We start from the raw sequence: 23,059 nt of genomic DNA on the forward strand, positions 1-23,059 counted from the left end.
GGGAGTTGCCTGTACTGGAGAGTCACACGGGGCCTTAAGGGTGTGCTCTCTGAAAATTTTCAGCAATAATCCACCATGCCTACTGTTCTGGCAGGAGGGCTTTATCAGACTCTGTTCAGCCTTCTGGTGTTGATATAAAAGACAAATCTTGGATTCTGTGGTGTGTTCTGAAGTATACTTTCAGTTCATTCAGGACCTTTAGGTTCATAAAATTTCAAATAAAACAAGTGTCATCTCTGAAACTTCTCAAGATCTACCACTTCTTATTTCGCATAATTTTTTTACACGCAGCACTGTAAACTGTTCCCTGGGTTCATGTTCTGACAAAATACTTCTAAAAATATACAAATCAGTGAAGACTCGCTAACACATAATGCTTCTTCGTTTCAGTTATTGCTGCTTTAGAAGCTGCTAGTCCTGTTTTTGCGGTTCCATTGCTTTGCTCTTCCAAGCACCATGTGCCTTGTTTCGTATACATCACATGCTTCAAATTACATACCCTTCGACCAAGAACTTGTGTAAACTGTTCATACAACAGTTTGGCCGATTAAGAGAGATAAAGATGTGTAAACAACTCACATAAAAGTAAGGATATTTGCATTGCAGTCTTTGAGGAAGAGCTGCATATGTCAAGCAAATTTATATTTAATTCAAAATATAATCACAGAATCATAGAATTGTAGAGTTGGAAGGGACCCCGAGGGTCATCTCATCCAACCCCTTTTGATGCAGGAATATGCAACTGTCCCACACAAAGATGAAACCTGCAACCACAGCATTATTAGCACCACGCTCTAACTAATGGAACTATCCATCTAGTTTATGCGTTGTAAAAAAAGGAATGACTTTGATTTATTTAAAACAGTTAGCATTATCTCCATGAATATGTCTAACACTCTTTAAAAAAGTCGTCCAAGTTGGTAGCCATTATTACATCTTGTGAGAGTTCACGCCATAGTTTAACTATGCATGAAGAACTAATTTTGCTCTGCTGCTCTGAATCTTCCAACACTCAGCTCCATTGTGTGGTCCTAGTTTTATGAGGGTGAGAGAAACACACACACTCTCTGTGCACTTTCCCATACCATGCATAATTGTATACATCACTATTAAAGTTCTCCCTCACCCCACGTATTCACCTTTTTTTTCTATACTAAAAAGCCCCAATGTTATAAGCAGTGCTACTTCTTTTTCCCAGCCGGAGCTCAGATGACTGCCATTGCCATTCTAAGAGAACAAGGGAGCAGTTCACAGTGAGCTCCGGCACTCTTTTTCCCAGAAAAATAGCACTGGTTACAAGTGAGAGCTGGACCATAAAGAAGGCTGATCGCCGAAGAACTGATGCTTTTGAATTATGGTGCTGGAGGAGACTCTTGAGAGTCCCATGGACTGCAAGAAGATCAAACCTATCCATTCTGAAGGAAATCAGCCCTGAGGGCTCACTGGAAGGACAGATCCTGAAGCTGAGGCTCCAATACTTTGGCCACCTCATGAGAAGAAAAGACTCCCTGGAAAAGACCCTGATGTTGGGAAAGATTGAGGGCACAAGGAGAAGGGGACGACAGAGGACGAGATGGTTGGATAGTGGAAGACAGGAGTACCTGGCGTGCTCTGGTCCATGGGGTCACGAAGAGTCGGACACAACTAAACAACAACGACAACAACCTTTCTTTATTGGTGGTGGGGCATTCTTTCTTAGGTGTGTACTCAGGATTTCAAAGGCATTATCATATTGACAGTCTTATTTTCAATCTCTTTCCTAACAATCCTTTTTAAGCGGGAGACACAGCAATCAGGAGTCCGAGTGCAGGAACAGAGCTGCTGGCTCTCACTCTGTGCAATGTGTGTTTTTCAGAGACTGGAAGGATGGCAAAGGGCACTAAACCCTAGGGCTCAATCTGAAGACTGGCCTATAAAGTCTTGGGAGTATTCCGTAGCCATTGTAGCACAGGTGCCAGGGCAGGGCACAAATAACTATTTTTAGACAGAAGCACTCTGGTGTTGTGAGCAGTGTTAAACAGAGAAAGGAGTAAAATGGGAGCGGGGATGGTGGTGGATTCCACTGAGGAAAGGATAACATCTTTAAAACTTTCTGGCCATGAAAGCTACACAAAAGAAGTAATACACTGGTCACTGCAAATATATATATATACTTAGCATTTCAGAAACAGGAAGCGCTTCTTAAATGTAAAACACATAGCCTACACCCAAAGGCCGGATTTAGGTTTGATGAGGCCCTAAGCTACTGAAGGTAATGGGGCCCTTTATATGCCCAGCTGTCCTTTGTCAACAACAAATTGTTGCTGTTTTTGTGTTGAATATATGCTATATGGTAATTTATGGAGCTAATAGGTATCTAAAGCCATTTGCACATAACAAAATATGTATTTTATCAAAGTAATTGTTGAGGAGGAGGAGTTTGGATTTGATATCCCGCTTTATCACTACCCGAAGGAGTATCAAAGCGGCTATCATTCTCCTTTCCCTTCCCCCCCCCACAACAGACACCCTGTGAGGTGGGTGGGGCTGAGAGACTTCAGAGAAGTGTGACTAGCCCAAGGTCACCCAGCAGCTGCATGTGGAAGAGCGGAGACGCGAACCGGGTTCCCCAGATTACGAGTCTACCGCTCTTAGAGCGGTACCTATTTATCTACTTGCACTTTGACGGGCTTTCGAACTGCTAGGTGGGCAGGAGCTGGGACCAAACAACGGAAGCTCACCCCATCGCAGGGATTCAAACTGCCGACCTTCTGATCGGCAAGCCCTAGGGCTCTGGGATTTAACTCACAGTGCCACCCGCTATATTAATAGTGAAATACAATTAAGAAGAAGTATATTTGGGTGGGGGGCCATGAGAGTGGGGACCTAAGCTATAACTTGTTTAGCTTATACGTAAATCCGGCACTGCATAAACCACAAAAGGAAGGCTTGTTACTTACCCGTAACTATGCCATAGTTGGGGGGTTCGAGAACAGCTCCATAAAACTGAATGATGTTTTTGTGGCTGAGCACGCTGAGGATTTCTGCCTGTTCAAAATACAGAAAATGTTAAGTTGTCAATGCAAAACTGCGTACGGTTCCAGAACACACCTATAGTAAAGGTTTAAATCAAACTATCTCTGAATCCACCTCTTTCACAAACAAAATTTGAATATGCAAAGAATGCACGCCAAGTTAAACGCTGAACACTCAGCAACACTTCTGAGATTCAACCACCTTCGGATCCCTGAGTAAGGTTTTGTAAGTGTCATCAACCAAGAGTTTCATAATTTGGAAGTATGAGAACCATTATATTCCATCCTCAGGTGGTTGAGCTATCACTCTAGACGCCTTTTCCGATGAATACATAGATGCTACACGCTTCATTGGCTACACAATAAGAGACGAGGGGGCTTATTTCTTACCAAAACACTATAGCAGGCTTCCTCAAACTCGGCCCTCCAGATGTTTTGAGACTACAATTCCCATCATCCCTGACCACTGGTCCTGCTAGCTAGGGATCATGGGAGCTGTAGGCCAAAAACATCTGGAGGGCCAAGTTTGAGGAAGCCTGCACTATAGAGACAGAGGTCAACAGTAAACAGGGCTGGCGCACCCCATTTCACTACCGCCCTGTCACTGCCTCCCCACTGCTGACACTGAACCTCTCTTACTGGTGAGATCTCGCCAGAAACCAGACCACTGCCAGCGGAGGAGAGACGGGTGCTGCCTCTTGGCCTTCTGCTACTGGAGGTAAGCGCCTTACTGTGCCTCATCAGTGGGCTGGGACTGAAGGTCAATGTACTTGTAGATTAATTTTACCTTTTACAGATTAATTTTCTGTAAAAGGCTGTACATGCTACCAACATCCACCAAAACCGAGGAACATTATGTTTCACCCCAAAAAAGATACAAGGAAGACATAAACAAAAATGTTCTACGAGCTGAATGGCAAGAACCAAGAAAACTGCCACAACATACATAAATTTACATTTTCCTTCTGGATGGACGTATTTGTGAAGGCTCCATTTTGAAAATAAACTCCATTTGGCTAACAGATCAGCCAACCAACATCGTATTTAATATATCAGCTAAATTTCACAGCATGAAGCACTCTCTCATGCCACAAAATTACAGGGTTAGATGTGTTTTAACTATGCTAGCACTCTGAATAGCAGAACATCACTAAGTGCTTACTAATATTTATCACTGTTTCACATGAGAGATGATTAGTTATATGGTTCGTAAATATTTTCTAAAATGATTTAGAAAGGACTGAAGGCAGATTAGGAAAGAAATGGAACCCAAACGTTCTCCAGAATTTTAAGGAACAGTGACAATTTAAACCTGGGAAAGTTTTAATCTGTTAACTGTTCCCCACAATGTTTTATGGAAGTTAATTCTTCTCTACCATCTGCTGCTCAATCCTGATGGTGTCAGGGGTTACAGCAGGATAATGCCAGCATATAAACACCCTTGTAAAGTTGTCACAATGCTTTACCTTCCTAGTTGCATAACCAAAAGCAAAAGCAAAAACCAAAACCAACAACAGAACAGGAGAAACAAGAGATTAGCATAACATCACCAGCCACTTCTGCAAAAGCTCTGGCCACACTGTGCCCCAATGACAACCCCACAGTACCCACAACAGTAGCACACCAATCAATACATGACCATGGCAGGGCCACCATGATTACACATCACAGAATCCAGTCCACCTCTCTTTCAACACAACGCGCTAATTCAGACCCAGAAAGAGGTTACAGAGCCACACATATCAGACAGACGCCTCCATGATTAGGAGAACTAACACCTCCCACTACAAATTCCAGCACTCTTCTCAAATCCTGTGGCATCCCAAACATAGCTAGCAGTAGGCTGGTAACTCTCTTTCGATACAAAACTGTTTCTAGCCACTTATCTTAAGTACTGATATAGAGAAAAGTAAGAGATTGACCATGAATCCCACGTAGCTGTAAGAGATCTGATCTTCATCAGAGACTTAACGTTCGAACACCGAGATCACAAGGCTTCCTGTCTACCACAATGTAATATGTGAGCAAACCCTTAGCCCACAACCCCCAATGTGGAGAGGCTTTAGCTGAGCAGAAGGATACACCTTTCATCACATGCAGAAGGCCCCGGGTTCAATCTCAGCATCTCCAGGTAAGGCAGGAAAAGACTCATGACCGAGGCCTTGGAGACCTGGTGACTCACTATAGAAGAGGGTTTCCCAAACTTGGGTTGCCAGCTGTTTTGGACTACAACTCCCATCATCCCTAGCAAGCAGGCTCAGTGGACAGGGATGATGGGAACTGTAGTCTAAAAACACCAGCAAAACCAAGTTTGGGAAACCCTGCCTGGATAGACAATATACTGAGCTGGATGGACCGATCATAAAAGGCAGCTTCCTTTCTTCTTATTCCAACCACATAGGGATGATGAAGTTATTCCTGTCTTGCTCAAAAGTAAGTGGTTTGGGGGATTATAAACTTTCGCCCTAATCCCACAGATGTTGAGACCTATGACAGCATAAAACACAGTATGTGCCATCAATCTCATCTTAGGAAAGGCATCAGTGAAAGGGTTGTCTTATTATAATTATCTTAACCAACAACTATCATGATTCTTAGGATATATGAGATACGTCAGCTGCACTGATGCAGCTAATTCTGTTGCGGTAAAAAGGCTCACCCACCACTGTTCAGAAGCCCCAGGCCGCTCTCTGTGCAAGCGTGTGCTACTTTGCAATGGTAGCTGCCGCCAGCACGCATGTGGTTGTTTTGCCACAAGTTCCATGGGGTCACGAAGAGTCGGACACGACTAAACGACTAAACAACAACAACCAGCACTGTGGTTAACTGGGACATAGTGCCAAAATTGCAGTGCTTGCACCTCATTCCACACAGTGGTTATTTGCCATCGGGAAAGCTCAACTACTTAGTCCACCAGAGGGTTTCTCTCCTCTTCATAAATGGTCTTTACTATTCAATTGCCTCAAACCTTGGGGAACAAGTTTTTCCAATTGCTGTCCAATTAAAAATATATACATATATTCTTCTTATATTAGGCAAAGCAGAGGGGGAACTGCACAATGCAAAGTTTGTGGCTATTTTATACCCACAAAATCTGCTCTGCCATTTGTTTCATTGAGGCCTCTGCTCTTTCTCTCCGACCGCAAAAATGAAACCGCCATATGAAAACCCAGACAGCATGTTTACTTAGATAGGCTTGTTTCTTCTCGGAATCTTTTTTTTAGGAAATAAAACATTTAAACAAAAGCCAGTCGGTTACGTTTGCTGAAAAGTGAGCCAGGAACCATAAGTTCCAAAATACATAAATAAAATTAATGGAATATGTTCCCTATAATCCATTCTGAGCCACAGTGGACCCTGCTTGGAACTCGTAACTGCCCATGTATTCCAGAGGCCATTGCTGGAGTTTAAAGAACACCGGGAGAAAACAGCACACAGGAGACAGAGATTAAGCAAGAAACACAAGAACTCGCTTGTAGTGGTCCCTGTCCAAAACAGCTCCCCCACAGTGCAGTAGTTCCCTAAATTTTGGGGACACTGCCCCCTTGGTTCCCTAAATTCATCTCCAGTGCTGCCTACCCTACCCTATAAAAAGCATTATGCAAATAGCACTTTGCATGGCCCACTAAGAAACCCACAATAAAATTCAAAACAGTAACAATTAATTGCACATTCATTCAAAATCCAATGAAAGTGGTTTACTTTAACTGATCCTACGATAGCGGCTTTTCAAAGTCTGGTAGTTATTTACAATCCCAGCGCCTTCCTGCTGCCCACTTGCCTCTTATCGCCCCCACTTGGTAACCCCACTGCCTCCCCAGGGGGTGGCGGTGCCCACTTTGGGCACCGCTGAGCTTGTGTAACCCCAACAGGGTAATTCTTAATGTCTTGACCTAGTAAAAGTATGTTTCTAAAAGAATAGGAGGAGAACACCAAAATCACATGGCCAGGTAAAAAGCATCTTACTCGATTTTAAACATATGTTGCCCCAGTGGCTGCATGTGCAGAAGCAGCGGCTCCGCGTGAACCACTGGGAATGCTCATTTGGATGCTCACCCCCATCCCCAACACAGGGTGGTGTTCCACCCTAGTCCTGCACAAAATAGACCCTCTGGAGGCAAATGGAAATGAATAACGAAGCTTCATTAATTTCAGTGGCTCCAATCGGAGTAGGACTTGGCTGAATATAACCCACAGCGCTTATCTGGACCCCACTGAGCGTGACTTCTGGCGTGCATTTCCATCCAACACAGCTGTAACCTCATTCACGAGGCGCAGCTGTGAGTGAAAGCAACACACCAGCAGAGCTGCAACAAGTAGCACCTCCCCATTTTAAGTTCTGATTTTTAATGCAACCCAAGTGAATATAGTTGTATTTCGCTTCCATAAACCACAGGTAACCCTTCTTGCAATGCATTCCAATAAATAGTACATTTCTGGATACATAAGTAGGAATAGCTTGGGCAGTGGGGCACGTCACTTTTAAGGCACCACTAATAAGCACCTTGAGACTTTATTTAGCATCCGTGAATGCTCAATGAAGGAAACCCAAGAAAATATAAATGAACCCATTTTAACATAAAGCTGCACAATACCTTAATTTATAGTGAAGTATCGAGTCACTGTGGCTTTGCCATATTTGTGCTATTGCCTAACTTGAAATCTAGTACTTGGGCAACTTGTGAACAAAGTGAGAAAGAACGAAAGGCAGACCAAGTACCTTTCTTTCTTTGTCAAAACCTTTTAAAACTTCCTTCTTCTTTTGCATTTTGGTACATTTTTCTATACGCCGGCTCCCTCGGCCAATAATGCGAGATGAGCGCGCAACCCCAGAGTCGGTCACGACTGGACCTAATGGTCAGGGGTCCCTTTACCTTTACCTTTATTGGGACCCAGGTGGCGCTGTGGTTAAACCACTGAGCCTAGGGCTTGCTGATCAGAAGGTCGGCGGTTCGAATCCCTGTGACGGGGTGAGCTCCCGTTGCTTGGTCCCAGCTCCTGCCAACCTAGCAGTTCGAAAGCACGTCAAAATGCAAGTAGATAAATAGGAACCGCTACAGCGGGAAGGTAAACGGCGTTTCCATGTGCTGCTCTGGAAGCTATACGCCGGCTCCCTCGGCCAATAATGCGAGATGAGCGCGCAACCCCAGAGTCGGTCACGACTGGACCTAATGGTCAGGGGTCCCTTTACCTTTACCTTTATTTTTTATTTTTTTTATAATATATTTATTAAAGTTTTTCAAATACATAAGAAAAAAAACCATACATCAATTCTACTCCTACTACAATATAGTTCACAAAAAAGACTTTTTTTTTTTTAAAAAAAAGAATTTTAAAAGGAGACAAAAAACAAAAAAACAAAACACTCAAGAAGAAAAAGAAAAAGCAGACAAAATAAGTAAAAAAAAGAAAATACATCCTAGCAATTAAATCTTTATCATAACTTCCTTTTAGGACTTCCCCGACTCTCTCCATATTGTGTCCCTTATATCATCTAAATTAACAGGATTCAGCCAGTGTGGTGTAGTGGTTAAGAGCGGTAGACTCGTAATCTGGGGAACCGGGTTCGCGTCTCCGCTCCTCCACATGCCGCTGCTGGGTGACCTTGGGCTAGTCACACTTCTCTGAAGTCTCTCAGCCCCACCCACCTCACAGGGTGTCTGTTGTGGGGGAGGAGGGGAAAGGAGATTGTTAGCCGCTTTGAGACTCCTTCGGGTAGTGATAAAGCGGGATATCAAATCCAAACTCTTCTTCTTCTATATTCCACAAAACCTTTTATAATATTTTTCTGCTTTTATCCCTTTTTATCCAATATTTCTAATCTTACATTTCTATTTTCCTTTAAATCTACAATATCTAACTTCCCCTCACCTTAACTTTTTGCTAGCAATGAATCATCATTCAATTATTAACTCTTATATCTTAATATATTTGTAACAATATTAAAATTTCATCCCTCCTTCCACCAATTCCAGATGCTCTAGAAGTTTCAGCAAATTCCATATATCAAACCAGTATCGGGCCTTCCATATCATTCATCCATAAATTCATCATATGATTCCTTTAACCCATTCTCACCCTTTCCCATATCTTCTTTCCAACTTTTTTACACCACCCCTGCTGTTCCCCCCCTGCCTCCCAACGCCCTCTAACTTCTTTGGAATTTTCCCAAAGTGCGCCCTCTCCTCTCCCTCTCACTGGGAGTGCAAAAGCCCATCCTGATTCCCCCTTGAGTGGTTCTTGTGACAAGTCCTTCTTCTGTTCCACATCTCTCACTAGTGGAACATTCTCCTCATCTTCCTCCTCTTCTTTAATATGCATGACAGTCTGCTGCTCTGTTTTAATATCCTTTGTTAATAGATCCTCTGATGCCTCTCCAGCTCTATTGTCCAAATAATTTCTTATTTGTTGATTTTGCTCGGCAGCTGGTTTGCACACAGTTTCTGTTCCTCTTTAATGTCTGAAAGTTCTGTAAAGATCCTTTGCCAGAGCCCCTCTTTGTCGGATGTTGAGACTACAGACATCTTATCACTTTCCATCCCGTGGGAAAACAGCAAGTTGCAGAACAGGAAATGACAGGAATGTTATTTAGGTAACTCCATTTTATGCCCAATCTGGGAATCTTCTCCTTTTAATTCTCTTCCATAATTCAAGGTCCTTACTTTTTACCAACTCCAAGTCACAATATTTAAAATTTTAGTCTTTACTTAATTTCTGTAATCCATTCGTTAATCCCTCCAGGAACCCAGAACAGGCTTCTTCAGGGACTTCCTTTAAAAACAATTCTTTTAACTTGCAGGAACTTTAAATAATACTTCACTCTCCCCCACCCCCTGCTTCTAGGAGAGAGCTTTTAAGTCTAATTGATAGCAAATTGAATGCTTCCTTTCACCTTCCTGGCAGGGGTCAGGTTACTGTCCCACCTGTCTCTCAATAGAAGAGGTCGACTTCCCTTTTAAACCTCTTCTGTGGCCAATTCAATCAAATCCAAGATGTTTTTAACTCGTTTACTCACGGATCCCTAATTCTTTAAATCTTTTGATGTTTAGAAGAATCTGCCTCTCTCCTCCGCCGGCTCAGAGCTTCGCCCCGCGAGGGTAACCTGACGCTCAAAATGGCTCCCGCATCGCCCTCTACTCTCTCCGGGGCTCTTCTCGACCTTACCGGGGAATAAAGGGGCTGCGAATGGAGCACTGCTGAGCTCTTCGTCCCCCAAAAGCACTATCTGGGGCTCTTTCGGGGGGGCCGCGTCGCTCTCGCGGCTCTCCCCCCCCCCTTGTGAAGCCGGGCTGCCTCGGAGCTTGAGGCAAGTTCTGCCGAACGGCGCTGGCGGCAGACTGGAAGTCCTTTTTAAAACTTCTCACTCCTGAAATTGAGAGAAATTCTACAGACTTTTTAAAACTTCTCACTCCTGAAATTGAGAGAAATTCTACAGACTTTGTGCAAGTGCTATTAATAAGACACATGGTGTAGTGGTCAGAGGGTTAGACTAGGACATGGGAGATCAGGACTGCTTGACCTTGGGAATAAAATGGGGAGGTGAACTATGTATGTCACATTGAGCTCCTTAGAGAAGAGATGGGATATAAATGGAATAAAATTTAAAAAATAATAAATCATATTTTATTATGGTAGTCTAAATGTGGCTTTAGGTTGAGCTTACAAGAAAAGGTTTCTTTGCAAACACAAAAAACCCACACACACCGTTTTAAATTATGATAGGGGTCCCTTTCTGGTGCATCCTAACCTGTATAGAAACATTATGTATATTATAAAGTAGATTGGTCTGCTGAAAAGACTCCATTTTGCTTCAGAGATTTGACTGAATTCAAACTTTACCACAGTCAGAATCACACTGAAGTTTCCATTTTCAGATCTCACTTCTTCAGAAAAGAACATTTTCTTGAGAACGTAGTTTCGTCCCACTTTCTTTTTTACATTAAAATTAAGATTTTATCCTTATTTCTTCTTTTAAGCACAGTGGAAAGGACTGGTTTTTCTCCTCTATATTCCAACCAAGCCGAAGGACAGAATCTTTACTCAAAGCTCACAATCAAAGAGACCTCTCCATCACTTCTCAATTTATCTATTGCCACAATTCTCTTTTAAAAGGGGTATCTGGCAATAGAACCTGAACACAGGGATTTTAAAAAAGCATCAGGCAGAAATATACCTGTCAAAATCCGATTGTGGTCCAAATCCAACCAGCTGTTAAGCGGAGCAATAAGAACGCGCGCACACTTCTGCCTAATAAAATTTGAATCAAACACTTTGCATCTGATTCTCCATGTGAGCTTTTATGCAAACTTCTAAAGTGCAAGGAATCCTGGGGTGGAAAAGCTATTCTGAGAGCTTTCACATAGTTCATATAATTAGGGAAACCACTTCCTTTGATTGTAAGTGTTCAAAACAGCTGAATTTCTGCTATCAAAGGAACTCTATGATTTGGGTCATCTCTTTCACTTCCTCTTTCATGTTTCTCGGGATGAGAGGTGAGAGGCTGTGGAGCACATTATTGGGGGAAAAATTCTCTTTTTGTTTTAAGGATTGAACTTGGACTATTCAAAAGGTTGTCATTTGGGAGCTATCTTTTTTCCAATCCTTATGTTTCCTTCTTTTTCTATTGAGGTCCTTCAGTAGTGTTAGTGTATGCAGTCCAAAATGCCAATTTAAGACTCAGAGGAAACTAGTTTATATGGTTCATAAAGAAAGCAAATTTTGTATTTGCTTTGTACGGTTTGGGATGGATGTGTAATTGGAAGGGGCAGAAACTGGCAAGGTCTTAGTCTCTCCATCTTCATTTCCTTTGGCAGTTCTAAACACTGGCTGAGCCAAAAGAAGAATAAAATATATATCAAAAGCGTAAAGAAAACCTTGCCTTTCAAAACAGCTATCCTTAAGTCTCCCTCTTTTTTAAAAAAAAAAAACCACATACTAATCAAAAAGAGAAACCAGCTATCCTGTTTAAAGTGGGGGGAAGGTTACTAGTGTTTAAAAATCAGTTATCAAAGCTGTAATAGTGTTAAGTGTCCAAAAGACTTTCTCCTGCCAAACCGCCATTCCTTGTGTGCAGAACAAATGCTCTTCCCGCTCTCTCTTTTGCAATAAAAAAATTTTTTTAATGATTGCATGGAGCATCTATGTAATTCGTAAAATCACTTTTGTGTGTTTTAAAGTAGGCTTTCCAGTCCGCAGGTATGGAGGTTGACCTTAAGTTTGTTGGGGAGTGTATTGTTTACTAATGTGTATAAATTACTATTGTTGATTGTTTTGAATATTTTTAGTATGTATTTTCTGTTGTGTATATTGTAATTTTGTGTTGTGAACCGCACTGAGACCTTCAAGCATAGAGTGGTATCCAAATTTAATTTAATAATAATAATAATATATTTTCTTGATTTTATTGTTTTATCTTTTGCAAACCACTTTGAATGTTGTTGTTGTTTTAACAAACAAGCGGTGTATACATTTTATTAAATAAATAAATAAAGCTATTTAAGCTACTGGGAATCTGTCAACTAAGGCCACAATCCAAGACAAACTTAAGCATGCTTTAAAAACTGATTGACTTCAATGGACTTCAGTGCAAGCCACTCCTTATTGTGCCAGGGCCTTAAGGTACAGGTAAGGAATTATTTCTGAGAATTATTATTTCCTTGGTGGGCGACTTGCTTAGCCTTGGGAATACAAGGTGCTTTCATTATCATACATTCAGGGTTATTTCTACAATTTTAAAGATCTGAAACTTGATTTAAAAACAAAACAAAAACGGAAGCAGGAATTATTAGGAATCAACCAGAATAGAGTTTCCCAAACGTGGGTCTCCAGCCATTTGTGGACTACAACTCCTACCATCCCTAGCTAGCAGGAACAGTGGTGGGGATGATGGGATTTGTAGTCCAAAAACAGCTGGAGACCCAAGTTTGGGAAATACTTAACTAGAACCAGTAGATCAGATTGAAGAGTCAGGCAGGAAGGTTACAGTTTACATTATATGATATGATCTCTTTTTTGTAAGACCATCTTCTGTGCATCATATTTCTAGTTTCCTAGTCACCTGGCCATTACATAGCACTGGTACCTGAAATCAAACACAATACTGGATTGGTGTCATTTAAACAGGGAAGACCTAGGAGTTAGGATGGTATCAAAATACTGGTCCTATTCAATTGCCACTTGTGCCATGGGATAAAACTGGTCCAGGCCTTTAGTTCATGCGCTCCACCCGCTATCCCTCTCCTCACACAAGAAGAAAATAGTAACTATACTAGGAGACCTTACTTTTATTTGTATGTGATATAGAGGCAGGTTCTCTTAGCTGCCATTAATTTCTTCTTGGGGGAGAAATGCAGAACAGGGTACATTTGTGTGCAGTAAATTCAAGGTCTCTTTCCGATCTCAGCCTAAGTAGAATTGCAACAGCCCTTAAGTAATGCAACCAAACAGTTGCATTGGAGGGGAAAGTGAAATGTACCGTCTCTCGATAAACATGAATGCTTCTGCAAAGGGCACTCCAAAAGCCATATAAACCTTGCGGGATAAGGAAAATGCCCAAAATCACACAAAAAAACATATCTGGATGGCTACCTTTTGCCCTTAACACAATTGCTGTGGCCTGACCAGTTTTGTGGAAAGAACAGTAGCACTCCTTGCAAACAATGACTTGTCCTTAAATAGTCAACACTGGGTCTTGAGTATTTTTATAGTTTTGTCGAAATACTTGATCACCACACTTCCCACCCCCCTCTCTGCCCTCCCACAAACTGCCGGGCAGCTTCCAAGGCCTATTAGGCATCTACTCTTTCCCTTCCAGGAATGAGTACCCTAATTTGATTTCTTAAGGCACTCGCTGCTTTTTAACTTGTTCATTAATTATCTCAAGTTAGGAGCAAGCGGTGAGGAGGCGACTCGATTGATGATAGCTAATTATTTAAGGTGGCAAAAACAAAAAGGGATAGCAAAGAGTTCCAAAGGGCTTTCTCCAAACTGGGGGAATCTAAACACGTGCGAGGTGGTGGTTACAAAACCTCAACTTTACATGCACACAGATTGGGTCTAAGCTGGCAGTGACAAACCAAAAGGTTTGTGGAGGATAGCTCAATGAAAATGTAGACGAAGTGTGCAGCTGCTGTGTTTGGGGGGGGGGGAGGGAATAACTCCAAGCTGAGATTGTTAGGAAAGTAATAATAATAATAATAATAAACTACCAATATTGTAAGGTTGTGATACATATCTGCAGCCATACTTGGAATACAGTATACACTTCAGAAAAAGGATAGTGTCGAGCTGGAAAAGGAAAACCAAAATGACCAAGGGGCTGGAGCAAGTCCTCTATCAAGAAAAGTTACAGCACTGGAGCTTTTTTATTTTTAGTTTAGAAAAAATATAAGGGGGTATCTTATTGCAGATAACCAGCTTTATCAGTTCTCCTGGTGAATGTAACTTCCCATGCCAGCCTTGGTTTGGTTCGGTTTAGTTTCTATGTTTTTGTCTCATGAAGATCTATTTTGTTGCACGGGTTTATATGGGTAGAATTCAAGCAAAATGCTTTAAAAAAATAAAAAAATAAAAAGGTAAGGCTGAACTATAGTAGAGGACTATAGAAGCAGGCAAAGTAAAGAGAGTGGGGAGGCATTTCCTCCTCGTAGTAATATAACTAGGGGTCATCCACTGCAGTGGGTGGAACGTTTGATAACTGGGAGGAAGGCATCTAAACATGTTTGCCCCACCCAGCACTTCCTGTATCTACCACCAGGGCTGTGAGAGACATCGGAAGCAGCCGCCCAGTGAGGACATCCTTGCCTACAGAATGTGGGACCAACATGTAGCTGCTTCAGCAGCCAGGAGATTCAGTTGTGGAATGGCATTTGTTGGAAGGGGAGAGCGGGATTTATAGGCACCTTTGCCCCGCTGTAGTGACTATTGTATCCAGTGCTACTTGCCTAGAAAAAGAGGTGCTGGAACTCACCCCAAACACCTCCCTCGTTCTATTAGAATAGCAACGCCACCCACCTGAGAGGTACCGGAACGAGGCGTTCCAGCGAGTTCTGGCTGGGGGAAAAACAGCCCTGAATGTATCACTGTCTATTTTATTTTGTATCAAGAACTTTGATTAGTAAGCAGGGTATAAATACAGGCCATGGCCATTTTGCGTGGGGGTTCAGTTCCCAGCCCCCATGCGCCCCATCCCTGTTCCCCCCACCCGTTTTTCTCTCTTCCACGTCCAAAAGGATCCACGTGTCGGTGATCGCACATCATTTGGATGTGCCTAAAATGGTCACCGGCTGCACTCTTAAATAAAAATGAATACGCTAACTGGGAAATGCTATCAGAGGATGGCTCCTAACTTGGAAGCGGGGCTTTAAAGGGGGCAGGATTGGACAAATTTACGGAGGATAAGACTATCAATGAGTACAAGTCAGATGGCTGTATATATTATCTCCAGAATCAGAGGCACCATGGCCATCTGAAAAACAGTCACCGAAGAAGACAAATCAGAGAATGCTGCTTCACTCATAAATCCGCTTACGGACTTCCCAAGAGTGTATGAATCTGATCTAGCAGCGATCTTTGGTTTGATCCAGCAGGGGATTTTCTTATATTATGGGGCAACAGTTCCTGTGATCAGCCTGTCCGTGCGTTTATGTAAGCGAACCAAGTGGGAGCCTCTTCTGTTTCTGTGCAGTGCCCAGCTAAGATAAACAGGTGCTCAATGTTTCCTTATAACTGTTTATACTTGCCCTCTTAAAAAGGAAACGTTCTTCATGCACATCTTAAATGGCAGGGGCGAGTAAGCAGAGAGGAACTTTATGATAGTCTGCAGCTGTATTGCCTCAGGGTTCCATTTATTTATTTATTTTCTGCCCATTTTGCTCAATGCACACATTTTTTGGTTTTGGGTTCCCCGCCCCCCAATTATTATTTTTTAATAAAAAAGCCACCTTCTTCCAAATGAAAGGGGGGGAAGGTAATTGGAACATAAGACTGCACTGCGAAGTGTAGCAACTGTCAAGCAGTATACTTTTTTTAAAAGAAGAAGAAGGGCGGGGGAAAGTGACTTGCCTTGGAGAGCATCTAGGAGTCATTAACATGGTGGCCTCCATATATTTTGGAGTCGAACCACAGCTGGATAGCAAATAAACTGAAACTGGATCCCAGCAAGACAAGAGGCCCTGTGGGTAAGTGGTTCCTGGGGTCCAGGAAATTAGTCAGCTGCCTCTTCCGGATGCTGCTACACTCCCTCTGGAAGAACAGGTGCATAGCATGGGGGGGGGGGCTTGCCTCATCAAGCGTCGTCACTGGAGACTTAAGATGCCATTCACCAGCTTCAGCTGGTATTCTAGCTATGACTGTTCCTGGACAGGGGTAACTGGCCTATACACACTGGCAACCTCCAGGCTGGATTGTGGCAATCCACTTCATGTGGAGCTGCCCTTGAATCTGGTCCGAAAGCTGTAGTTGGGGTAAAATGCCCTCTGAGGAAACCTAACAACAACATGGGACACCATTTTTGCTGCACTGGCTGCCCCAATTGTCACTGTGCTAGATTCAAGGTTTTACGAACAGTATATAAAGCCCCATATACAATGCTTAAAAAACAGTATATGAGAAGCTCCAGCACTCTCTGGAATGGCCATACACCCCATTCCAGTCACTTGTCTTCTCTCTAACAATGCTAAATTTTTCTATATGCAGAAAGGTTGGGTTTTTTAAAAAAAGAAAGAAAAAGATGGAACATAATCCAAATACATGATTCTTCATCTGCATTCTAAAGGGATAAGATCTTAAATTAAATGTAAAAAAAAGAAAGATACAGAGTGGCTGGGGAAACAAGCCAGATGGGGAGGGTATAAATAATAAAAGTATTATTATTATTATTATTATTATTATTAGTCTTTTATGTTACAGTGGTACCTCGCAAGACAAATGCCCTGCAAGACGAATTTTTCGCAAGACGAATGCGTCTTGCGATCTGATGGTGACTTGCAAGACGAATTCGTTTTATGAAAAATTCGTCTTGCAAATCGCGGTTTCCCATAGGAATGCATTGAAATTTAATTAATGTGTTCCTATGGGCAAAAAAAGGAATTTTAATGCATTCCTATGGGGAACCACGATTCGCAAGACAAATTTTTCACAAAATGAATTGACTCGCGGAACAAATTAAATTCGTCTTGCGAGGCACCACTGTACTTTTAATGGCAAAAGTCTGCTCAATGTGGTTTTCAAGGTATAAATACAGTAAAAAGGTAAAGGTACCCCTGACCGTTAGGTCCAGTCGTATACAACTCTGGGGTTGCAGCACTCATCTCACTCTATAGGCCGAGGGAGCCGGCGTTTGTCCGCAGACAGCTTCCGGGCCATGTGGCCAGCATGACTAAGCTGCTTCTGGCGAACCAGAGCAGCGCACGGAAACGCTGTTTACCTTCCCACCAGAGTGGTACCTATTTATCTACTTGCACTTTGACGTGCTTTCAAACTGGTAGTTTGGCAGGAGCAGAGACTGAACAACGGGAGCTCACCCATCATGGGGATTCGAACCACCGACCTTCTGATCGGCAACCCCTCGGCTTAGTGGTTTAGACCACAGCGCCGCTGTACAGTTAAAATAAGCTATGTAAATAATAAACAGGGTATAATTAATAAACTGCACCACATTTTTGTATGTACAGGGAAAGACTAAGCCAATGGTTGTTCCTTGTATTGAAGTATGCAAGTTAAGAAGCTGGAAACAAAATCCACTGACCAATGCTGCTAAGCTTCACTTCTCTCTCTCTCCTTATCACCACCCACTTCACACCATGAAGGAATGTGCTTCCCCACGCCTGACTTAAATTTGCTTTTGAATTGTATCCTGAGAATGCAGCCTATTTAGGTGAAGGAAAATGTTCTAAATGTAAAGCAAAATTGGAACAAAATGTATATACTGCTGACTTGACAGGGCAGTGACATTCCTATTATTTTCAATGGAAGGTACTCCCAGGTGAGAGTAACACAGGATTTGCAGCCGTATTTGGCCAAAGAACGCAACCACAGGCGGAAAGAACATGTACAACACGCTAATAAAACAACTTGTCACATCACTGTTTTGAATCAAGATAGCTATCCTTCAGGGCATAGGGATGCCCTTAAAGCAGGCATGGTCAAACTTGGCCTTCCAGCTGTTTTGGGACTACAATTCCCATCATCCCTGACCACTGGCCCTGTTAGCTAGGGATGATGCGAGTTGTAGTCCCAAAACAGCTGGAGGGCCAAATTTGACAGGATGGTCCAGAGAGCAAGTTCAAGTCACAATCCAAGGTCAAAGAGGACACAGGGGTCGATGAGAGACACAGAGTCCAGTCAACAGAGCATGGTCATACACACAGGGAAGTTGGGTTTTCAGAAAGGCAGTGCCAAAAGTAAAAAACAAACAAACCCTGGATAATGAAAGTTGTATTCCAACAACTTTCCAAGGGACTAAAGGCTTTTCCCCAAGAGCCTACTAAACCCCATCCTAGGCATAGCTCCCACCTGAGGAAGCAGCTCCTGAACGGCTACTATTGCTTGCCATGGTTTCCATAACTGATTCATAATTTTAGCTGTATTTTATCTTTTGTGTTTTTTATAACCTGCTTTATACTTTGGGGAAACCATTCTATGATACTTTGGTAATAAAAGGGTTGTCTGACAGTTTTGCTAATATAAATAATCACTGTGTTTAATTCTGTGAAAGCGAAGTTTCATTATCTGTTTGTTTAATTCTGTAAATTTTTATCTTGCTATCAGTATGGACTAGCATATAAATACATAAAGCACAGTTGCGTGCAGAGGAAGGAATGCATGTATATAAGCAGCTCAGTAGAACATGTGCAAGAAGCTGCCCAATTGAGCATTCCGCCTTCTTAAAGGAAACAGTGAAACACCTCTGGGGCTTTGAATCATTTGCTAAGATAATATTGAAGTTTAGCTGCTGCTACCAAATGCCTGCCCAAGCAGGGTTATTTTACTCTGTCTCTGGAAAGCGTCAATCTTTAGTGAACCTCCAGAAGCAAGGAGTTCTGTTAGTTGTATTGCAGTCATAAAAAAATGCCTATTTTCAATCATTCCTAGAGATCATGAAGGAATAGTTTCCTGCATTCTTTACAGTCCAAGCCATAGGAAAGGCTAAGCTCAAATTAGAACTCTGGACCCAAAAGGTTCTAGGAAGCCAATACTGTACCAATCCCAGAGTCCCATCCCTGTTTTCACCACCTACAATAGAGTCGTCCTGTCCTCAGAGGCAACTCTGCAGATGTAATACAGTAAATATGGTGCGCACAGTTGCAAATGATAACAGCTCCTCCAAAATATGAAACAGGTTCATATTTTGAGCAATATTGTGTAGATACTAAGTGTGCAAGATGGTGTTAAGCGGTACATAAATTGTTGAAATGAAATGAAATGAAATGAAATGAAATGAAGGAAGGAAGGAAGGAAATACTGTACTTGTTGCTGCATTGCAGGCACAATCCATGAGTACCCAAGGCTACAATCATGTCTGATGTCACAAACCCAAATCTAATATTTAACATGTAGAAGTAAAAAACAAGCAGTACTATTGAATAATATTCTATACCATTTTTTGAGGTAACTTAATTGGTTGCTTCACCATTTCTACAGGTTCCGTTTGCAGGATTAAATTTAACATACAGTGGTACCTCCGGTTGCGGACGGGATCCATTCCGGAGGTCCGGTCGGATCCCGAGATTTCCACAACCTGAGGACCGCTTCTGCGCATGTGCGCATGGCAAAACCCAGTAAAATACTTCTGGGTTTGCCGCTTTCGCATCCTGAAGTTTACGTAACCAGAGGGTTGAGTAACCGGAGGCACTACTGTACAGGGTATTTGCACAAGCGACTAACCAGCATAGTATAAAGGCACTGGTATGTTGGGTTTGGATGTGGGAGAATCACAGTTCCACTCTGCTCTTGACCACAGAGCTTATTAGATAGCCTAACCCAGTGATTTTTAACTAGGACCACACAGTCTCCTCAGGGGGCATTCAGGAATTTAGGAAACAAATGGGACACTTTCAAGATTTTAGACAGCCCCTTCGTCCTTCTTCCAATGGCTTCCGACAGCCAGGGGAGGAGAGCTGTTGTACACTACTCCCTTGAGGACACACTGGCTCAGGGCTGGCCTAGATGTTCTACTAACTGAAGCAAAAGACAAATTAAACACAAACTATATTCCACAAACAGAAGCCAACTGGACAGGTGGTGAGATCTTAGTTCAACACTGTCAAGGATATGTTGTCCCAGTAGTGGAGCAAGCCGATCGGGCGCCTGGGGCAGGACTGCTGAGGGGGAGGCGGCGGGCGGACCGTTTGGGGCAGCGGGGAGCTTGCGCATGCCCAAGCCACCATGTCTCTCCCAGGAGAGATGCGTGGGCTTGGGCGCACTGCAAGCCCTGCAGTGAGTGCCACCGCCATTTTGTCACCCTCCTCAGTGGTGACACCTGGGGAGCACCGCCCCCACCACACACCACTTCCTCTGCCCCTGTGTCCACAACGACACCTGAGGGCAGCAGGTGATCTCGGGGTAAGAAAAGTGGCACAGGCAGAAGAAAAACATGTCCACAAAGAAAGAGCCAATAGCGCTCGAATAAAATAGTGCTCCACTTCTTGGAGAACGTGTTTTTCCCTTTGCTGCACAAGCTTCCAAAACTCACCAGCTCATATTATTACATTTTTTCCTACCACAGCCAATTCTCCATTCCGCCACCTATAAGAGCAATTTCATGACCACTCACCAAACCTGAGGTAGCCTCAGGGATGTTAGCCTGAGCTCCCTGAGGGAAAGGTGGGGAACAAATGTGAAAAACAAATATGCATCAAGCACTGAACCCATTACGAGAGCTGTGTTTTCTCAGTGCAAGGAAGTGTGGATACCTAGTGTGGATACTTGTGCTATCAAGAAGCAATGCGAACATCTGCAATAAATTAAGTACAAGACCCAGAAACACATTTATTACAAGATTCCATAGTAACCCAAAAGGCGAATCCTGCTTCTCGCCCTCAGATCTCCAGAGTTGTTAAATTTGCATGCAAATATGTTATAGGTGGAAATAAATGATTAATGTTAGTAGCTGAAGAAGTCAAATCCCCATGACCGGAATAGGTATTTTATTTACTGGTTCAAACAACAGCAAACAAAGGATTTTAATTACATATTTCCAAGACTGATACTGCTCGGTATTCCCAATTGTCTGCCAAAAATATATTTATGGAAATGAACTGTTGAGGCATCTCAGTGATCTTAATTTTTTAAAAAACAAAACAAAACAACAACAACAACATATCTGATAATGCATGCAGTTACTTTTTCTTAAAGCAATCTTTATAGGAACCATAAGCTACAGCCAATAAAAAAGGAACCAGATCGTATAAGGAGGTTGCATACATATCATATATTTAAACCATGTGGCTTCCCCCAAAGAATCCTGAGAACTGTAGCTTATCTCTCACAGAGCTACTATTCCCAACACCCTTAACAAACTACAGTTTCCTGGATTATTTCGGGAAAGCTATGTGCATTAAATGAATTGGGAAAATGAGAGATTTTTGAATGGCTGTCCTAGTCATAAGTACTCTGAAGATCACACTGATTACATTTGAAATTATTTTAAAGCAAACATCCATGGGGCAGTTCAGACTAGACATAAGCAGAACTGTGATGTTAACTTATTTTGACAACAAACAGAACATCAGATTGGCAGGGCATTTGTTCCTGACTAATAAAAACAATCAACATTTTTAAAATATATATATATATAATTTTATTTGGATTACTATTTAATAGCAGATATGCAGCACAGGCCATTGCCTGTTTAGTCAAAGTAAACCCAGTATTATTTGTATGCCGTGCATCTGAATGGGTTTCCCTAGCCACTCTGGGTGGCTCCCAACAGAATATTAAAAACATGATAAAACATCAAACATTTAAAACTTCCCTAAAGGGCTGCCTTCAGATGTCTTCTAAAAGTCTGGTAGTTGTTTATTTCCTTGACATCTGATGGGAGGGCGTTCCACAAGGCGGGTGCCACTACTGAGAAGGCCCTTTGCCTGGTTTGCTGTAGCTTGGCTTCTCGCAGTGAGGGAACCGCCAGAAGGCCCTCGGTGCTGGATCTCAGTGTCCGGGCTGAACGATGGGGGTGGAGACGCTCCTTCAGGTATACTGGACCGATGCCATTTAAGGCTTTAAAGGTCAGCACCAACACTTTGAACTGTGCTCAGAAACGTACTGGGAGCCAATGTAGATCAATGCAGACCTTTATTATTACCCTGCCCATCTGACTGGGATGGCTCATCCACTCTAGGCTGCTTCCAACAGATTAAACCTTCCTTAGAAAGCATACATAGGATTGTGGCTTTCACCTGCTTGTAAAAACTCATATCAGGTGTGCTCTTATGGTTTTCATACTCATAAGCTACTCAGCATGCAGACCAAAGACTACAAAGCAAATGCTCGATCATATGCATCCTTATTTAGGAGCAAGTGTTACAGGTCTCAGTAGGACTTACTTCTTACTGAACCTGCACAGGAGTGAGTTCCAAGTATTGCCAACATATCCGTTACCAATATTGTTGTGATATCTTGCTACCTGTGTATAAACAATGTGGCTTTGATGAGTTGTGCTGCCTTATAATGGAGGCACATGTTCATACTGAGAATGCCTACTAGTATGACAACATGTTTCTGTAAATACAGATCGGATTGAAATATGATGTTGCACATCTAGGCTGCAATCCTGCCCTGAACTGTGAGCACGCAGTTCCCAGGAAAAACAGCATGACATGCACTTATAACTTTTGGGTGCAAAAACCATTGGGCTGGCAATATTTTTAGCAAGGGAGGGACCACATATTTGGCTCTTGTTATATGCCTGTTTAAAAATGAGGAAATCAACTTGATTTTGATTCTACTGCATCCAGTGACGTTCTCATTTTTTAAGTTTACTTTTAAGCGGTCTAAACCACTGAGCCGAGGACTTGTCGATCAGAAGGTCAGCAGTTCGAAACCCC

At 42.4% G+C, this 23,059-nt stretch overlaps 1 protein-coding gene across 6 annotated transcripts in view; it reads right to left on the reverse strand.

Annotated features, from left to right (window-relative positions):
• MAP3K20 (mitogen-activated protein kinase kinase kinase 20) overlaps nucleotides 1-23,059 on the reverse strand; it is a 342,609-nt gene that overhangs the window by 306,204 nt on the left and 13,346 nt on the right. For all 6 annotated transcript variants that reach the window (XR_009558438.1, XR_009558437.1, XM_035135169.2 and 3 more), the window contains exon 3: nucleotides 2,940-3,027. Coding sequence is in view for 4 of the 6 variants with exons in the window: in XM_035135169.2 (XP_034991060.2) it covers nucleotides 2,940-3,027 (88 nt within the window). In the remaining 2 variants the exon portion in view is untranslated. The remainder of the gene's footprint in view (nucleotides 1-2,939; nucleotides 3,028-23,059) is intronic.

This window comes from Zootoca vivipara, chromosome 1 (assembly GCF_963506605.1).
Source record: "Zootoca vivipara chromosome 1, rZooViv1.1, whole genome shotgun sequence".
NCBI classification, from domain to species: Eukaryota; Metazoa; Chordata; class Lepidosauria; order Squamata; family Lacertidae; genus Zootoca; species Zootoca vivipara.